The sequence below is a fragment of the Dreissena polymorpha genome, chromosome 6 (assembly GCF_020536995.1).
Source record: "Dreissena polymorpha isolate Duluth1 chromosome 6, UMN_Dpol_1.0, whole genome shotgun sequence".
Taxonomy (NCBI): Eukaryota; Metazoa; Mollusca; class Bivalvia; order Myida; family Dreissenidae; genus Dreissena; species Dreissena polymorpha.
This window is the reverse complement of record NC_068360.1, coordinates 17,991,392-17,997,508: the sequence shown is the minus strand read 5'-3', so window position 1 is coordinate 17,997,508 and position 6,117 is coordinate 17,991,392. Positions and strand designations below refer to the sequence as shown.

Here is a 6,117-nt window from a genome sequence, read left to right as displayed (position 1 = left end):
TATTTTTCGCCATATCAGCAAGAAAGTGATTAGCGTTTATATCGTATTAATATTCGCTCTATGTCCACTTTACTCGTTGCGAAATTTCATAACGGGTCACAAAATTACAGCTCCCGCTCAAAAAAAATAAAAGAAGGATGGTTAATTGTTCATATAGTTAAACAACACAATTAATTTAAGTGTATTGTTTTTCTTTCGAAATTGAGACTTGCCGCTTAAAACATGTGACCGCTTTTCGAAGATCACAACATCTATTTATTGCGCTGTAATATCATACACTACTCAAAATTTGCTAAGGATCACTTTTTATAGTATTTGTAATTTGAAGTTCACCCCTAGCAAGATTCAGCCAGCGTCACGCAGCAATGATAAATCAATACATAAAATAAAATATAAAAAAAAAACATTATATTATCAAAACCTGCAAAATAACAATTTAAATTAAATTGAAGATAATGTGATCCTTAGCACATTTTGAGTAGTATAGTTAAGTACAGTCAGTCAACTAGTTTATAATCACCCGGCAAAAAACGTTTATTCTTTAGACCACATTATTTTCTTTCGGGATTTAGTGACAGTGTTAATGTGAGAAGATGTAAAAATAAAGGGTAAAATTTATTTTGTATGATAACAGGTTAGGCCAGACGTCATATGCAGTTTTTGTCAAAAATAGCCAATTAAAAGTTCACCCTTCGAAAAATTATTAAAAAAACATTCAACTTACAGAGTTATGTTTTAAAACAGTGTCGTGGCATTTGTTTTCAATCAGCAAAAAGTTTATTGGAAAATAATAAAGCCATCTATATCCATATGCACATTTCAAAATATAACTCATTCAATCTGTTCCGCTTAACTTTTTGCTGCATTTATCCCCCCTTTTAGCATAATACAAAAGCTTTCTTGCTAAAACTTTGTTAATTTATTCCTTTACCTAATGTATACCTTAGACACTTATCATTTTGTTTTATTGGGGCATTATGGAAAATTTAATACAAATTAATCGGAACTGCGGATTATGCGGAAGGGGTTGACAAACTGTATCTAAGTTTGGCTAGTGTTCCTCCATAAAAATGGTTAGTGTTTTTTAACTTAATCATGTGCTTACATCAACGGACTTATATCAACAAAAAGTAAAGAATATTCAATACGATTTAATACGACCTAATAAATATTTTAAATTGCCAGATCAAACTTCTGTGTGTAATAAATTTAGTCTCTTAAAAGTAATCGATATGATGTAAAACAACATACAACGGACGCTTTAAACTAATCTTTGTATACGCATACTGCCTCCAGATACTCATGTGTTTATTGTGTATGTTCATATCATATATTACATGCTGTATCAACAAAACGATCTTAATAGTAATCAGTTTTCTGTTACATAAATGTAAGCGTTAGCTTAAGCATGTGACGACACGGATACAGCAAATCGAACAAGCACTTTTCCATCAATATAACTAAACGAATACCAGGACAGCACTCCCTAGTAGGTACCCAACATACCAATATACACGGCTTCCTGTATTTGCACGCTAATTTACCAACCGCGTTTTGAATCATTTTAGGTTCCATTAATAAGAGAAATTTAATAAACGACAATTGTGTATTTACCTCCGACGGAGTGAATTACAATATTAAATAAATACACCAAATTTACGCAAAAATGGATTTATTTTGTTAATAATTGAACTGTTTACTAGATTGATGATTCGCATTTCGAATGTAATGATGATTATATAGCGAGTTAATGGTAGTTTTTTCTCTTACAATTTAACCAAAGACCTATCAATATACATATCTATAGATAGGTCTTTGATTTAACATCGTCAATTTGACACTACAGTGACTGGTTGTTGATGACCTAAACCCCTCTCGGAAAATAGGACGTTATATTTTTTGAAAGGTGAACGCGATAAAATATTAAAAGAACAAGAGATGTGTTTGTCAGAAACACAATGCTCCCTACTGCTCCGCTTTGATTAAAAAAATTGTTTGATTATATCCTTTAAAAAAATATTACTTCCCTTGTGAAACTCATCTGTACCTGCCAAATGATATAAAATAGACATTATATCCCTTTAAAGCTTGTTACTTCCCTTAAATTTTGTTTATTTTCCTTTGACCTTGAAGGATGAAATTGACCTTTCACCACTCAAAATATGATTTTTTTCGTGTAATGTAATATACTAGTCTTGATATTTTAATCAATATAAACTAATAATTGTATAAAAAAGGTTTTTTAGAACTTTTCTTTTTTCGTCATTCGTGGTTGACGGTCCCTTTAAAATTGCATCATTGGAGGATTAAAAATATAAAACATACTTAAATTGAAATTCACACAACAATGTGTTGACACTATAAACATACTATTGATATTCCATTAAACAAAATATATTTTATTTTAGTTATACATCGTTCTAACTTGAAATTAAAATTACAGCATAAGTACTTGAATAATGTACATGTAGTTATGAATTATCAGATTACACGTGTACTAACTACTATGTTTTGAATAATAGTACATGTTTGTGTGCAATTTAATAGTTTAAAGTTTTGCTTACCTGTAATGTATTGTTAGGAAGACTAAGGATAGCTCGTTTTACGCCAAATAAAACTACATTGTTTCCTTTCAACTTTTGTTTGACTCAACCTATGATTCTGAGACAATGCAGTGAAGTAGCCTATATGAAAAAGTATTTATATTAGGTATAAACTTACAATAACAAATGATCTTCTAGTATATAACATCATGTTATCGTATTGTGTTAACATAAATTCACGTGTTTACGCTTCAAGACAGGTGAGACATACATTTTTAATTGATACCACTTGTAAAAACATTTGGTGACTTCAGACGGTTGGTTTCCAACCTTATTGTTAATGTGGGTGTTCCTATGAAATTCCAATGTACCGTCATTTTTATTCATCATATACGGTATTAATTTGTTATGTCATTTTGGATGGATGATTTCAGTTTTTTTCAGATTTCATTAAAACATTAAAACAATAGTTTCATTTCTACTATGTTTCATTGAATTAACATTATGTATTATGTTAGGCTACGCACTTAACAGTTTAGCATTTCTCAAAATGATTTAGAAAGGTAATGTTTACATTCACTATTAAGATTTTAAGCATCTTCCATTAGTTCACCACGCATCCTTAATTGTGCCAAACATGAAGAAATGCATCATTAAAACGAAGTCACATGAAAAGCTCTAAAATAAATAAGAGGGCCAAGATGGCCCTAGTTCACTCACCTTTTTTTACAAGGCCTTGTTCATTGCTTAGTTTAAAATTCAGTACTCTAGAACATATTATATTGGTTCTCTTCTGTTTACTTTTGCAGTGTGACCATATGTTCAATTCTGATTGAGTACTGTCCATTCGCATGGTTTTTTTGCAATGCAAACATTTGCAAATAATGCTAATTCTACATGAGTTTGTAAGGATTTTTGCAAGATTTGGACCTCGTGACCCAGTTTCGAACTCTATCGAGGAATCATAAAGACAAATCTTCTGACCAAGATTCATGAATATTGGACATGAAATGTGGCCTCTAGAGTGTTTACAAGGTTTCTTTATAGCCAAATAAGGAAAACTGCCCCACCCGCTGGCGGCCATGTTTTTCAAAGGACTGGAACCACTTTTGAACTCAACCAACATATCATAAAGTTAAACATTTTGACAAAGTAACATGAAGATTGGGCATGAAATGTGACTTCAACAGTGTTAACAAGGTTTTTCTTTTTTTTACCTACTGACCTAGTTTTTTACCAAGCATGACCAAGTTTCGAACTCGATCGAAGTATCATTGGGACAAATCTTCTGACCATGTTTCATAAAGATCGGACAAGAAATGTCACCTCTAGAGTGTTTACAAACCAAATGTGGACGACGGACGACGGACAAAGACCGATCACAAAAGCTCACCTGAGCAATCAGGTAAGCTAAAAATTATTACAATTTAGAAAACAATGTATATAACAACATCACTATTAATTGAGAATGACATTACATATATTACAAATTGCTTATACAATTTGAGAAAACGGTTTAGTACCCAAGTGTTATATTTAAGAAAGAAAACAAATAAATGATCATCATTTGAATTGAATCAATATTATAGCACAAATAAAATTTAATCTCTGTGAGTAAAATATTAAAAAATATTTCGCTCATATTTTAACCTATGCGAAATACAAAACAACTCGAAGGACATAAGTACCTGTAATTGTTCACACTTACAGGACCTCACCAGATTTTTTCTGTTTAACAATATTATAGGAAAACATATAAAAAAGAATAACGTGTCATTTGACATCAGTATTACAAAAAAATATTTCATGATAACTAAAAGATCTATTATAATAGCCTAAGTAATACGAATTTGAAATCTGCAAAGTGTTACTGCCATTAAAAATCATAATTATTTTCTTGAAAGTCAGAGGGCACAAAACAAAAGTACAAGACAAGACACACACACGTACAAAAAAAACGCATAAACATAAAAAAAAATGGTAAACAGCATTGGGATAGTCATTGCATAAGTAATAAGAGGTTAAACTTGTTTTCAAGGAATATCTTTGCATTAACAATTCTTTACACAATATCGGAAATAAAAATGGACCTTAATTATTATTATAATTTTAAGCTCCATTGTTTTTCGCAAGGGTTGCATGCGGTTCAGGAACCGGCGACGCGCAAAACCAGGAAGAGCTTAGCCCCATCATTGATGTTTTAGTCACCCAGGGTTCGACCATCTGCCAGCTGAAGGCTATTAAAGATCAACCTCTGCATATCTGTGTGAATTCCCTCCTTGTGTTGGATCTTGGTCTTGACACTCTCAATGGAGTCAGTGGGGAAGAGCTCGAGGGGGATCATTGTGCCAGAAGTGGTTTTCACAATGATGATCTGTATTGACTTTAACTGCACATGGAGGGTTGAATCTCTCTGGATGTTGTAGGTAGAAAGGTAACAATTATCTTCCAGCTCGTTGCCATTAAACATCAGCCTCTGCTGATCTGGAGGAATACCCTGCTTGTCTTGAATCATCGCTTTGACATTCGCAATGGAGGAAGTGGGCTCAACTTCGAGGCTGATGGTCTTACCAGTCACGGTCCTCGCGAAGATCTTTATACGATCAGGTAAACGCAAGACCAGAGAGAGAGTGGACTTCTTCTGGATGTTGTAGTAAGAGAGGGTACGGCAATCTTCCAGCTGTTGGGAAGCAAAGATTAAACTTTGCTGATTTGGGGGAATTCCATCGATCTGTTGGATCTTGGCCATGACATTTGCAATGGAGGCAGAGGGCTTCACCACGAGGTTGATGGTCTTGCCAGTTAGGGTCTTCACGAAGATCTGCATACCTAAAATAATCAGTATATTAAGTTGGAGTTAAATTATGCATTGCAATTAAGTCAATTTGGGTCGGTTTTACTGGTGGTTTTTATAACTTTTATAACAAACTTCAGCAGTGTATTTTTAAGCTCATTTGTTAAATTACTATCTTTGTACATGCAACTAAAACTTTTGATTACATGTGACCGTTGACCGGACCAGTCAATGACCGGTGACCTGTGCCCGGACCGGTCCCAAGTGTGACCAGTGACCGGACCAGCCAATGACCAGTGCCCGGTCCCCAAAGACCAGTGCCATGGATGTGCCCGGTGCGGTCCCTGGTGACCTGACCGATCACCGGTGACAGGACTGATCCCCGGTGACGTCGATCGATGCAGAGCCAAAGCTCTGTGATCAACGTCCTCGGGCAAAGACCGACGTATGGCGGGCGCCATATGGTCCGACGTCGACCGACTGACAGCATTAAGCCCGTTTCGATCAACGTCTCGGCCAATATTTGATTGTAAACAGCATCTTCTCAACTCTTGTATCTGCGACCATCATGTAGTCGATATATGAAAAAAGAGCAAAACTTAATTAACAAGAAACTGATCATAGACCAGATTGTCATACGGCACATTGAATCATAATTTGCTCATAATGAAAATATTTAACATTCTCTCAATTATTTAAAGAGAGAGTCAATTGTACGTTTAATACCACTGGTGTACAGCAAAAGTTTAATTCAAAACAGATGAAAAATAAAATGACCAA

General features: G+C 34.1%; 2 protein-coding genes across 2 annotated transcripts in view; both read right to left on the bottom strand.

Annotated features, from left to right (window-relative positions):
• The window catches only part of LOC127834901 (uncharacterized), a 173,385-nt gene that overhangs the window by 54,992 nt on the left and 112,276 nt on the right, over positions 1–6,117 (bottom strand). The gene's annotated exons all lie outside the window — the stretch shown is intronic.
• On the bottom strand, positions 4,533–5,370 carry LOC127834909 (polyubiquitin-B-like). Its single transcript, XM_052361040.1, has one exon. The coding sequence runs from the start codon at positions 5,368–5,370 to the stop codon at positions 4,744–4,746; it is 627 nt and encodes a 208-aa protein (XP_052217000.1). The 3' UTR covers positions 4,533–4,743.

Bases quoted from the DNA above. Each gene is read 5' to 3' on its own strand.
- LOC127834909 (XM_052361040.1), bottom strand. From the start codon at position 5,370: ATGCAGATCTTCGTGAAGACCCTAACTGGCAAGACCATCAACCTCGTG.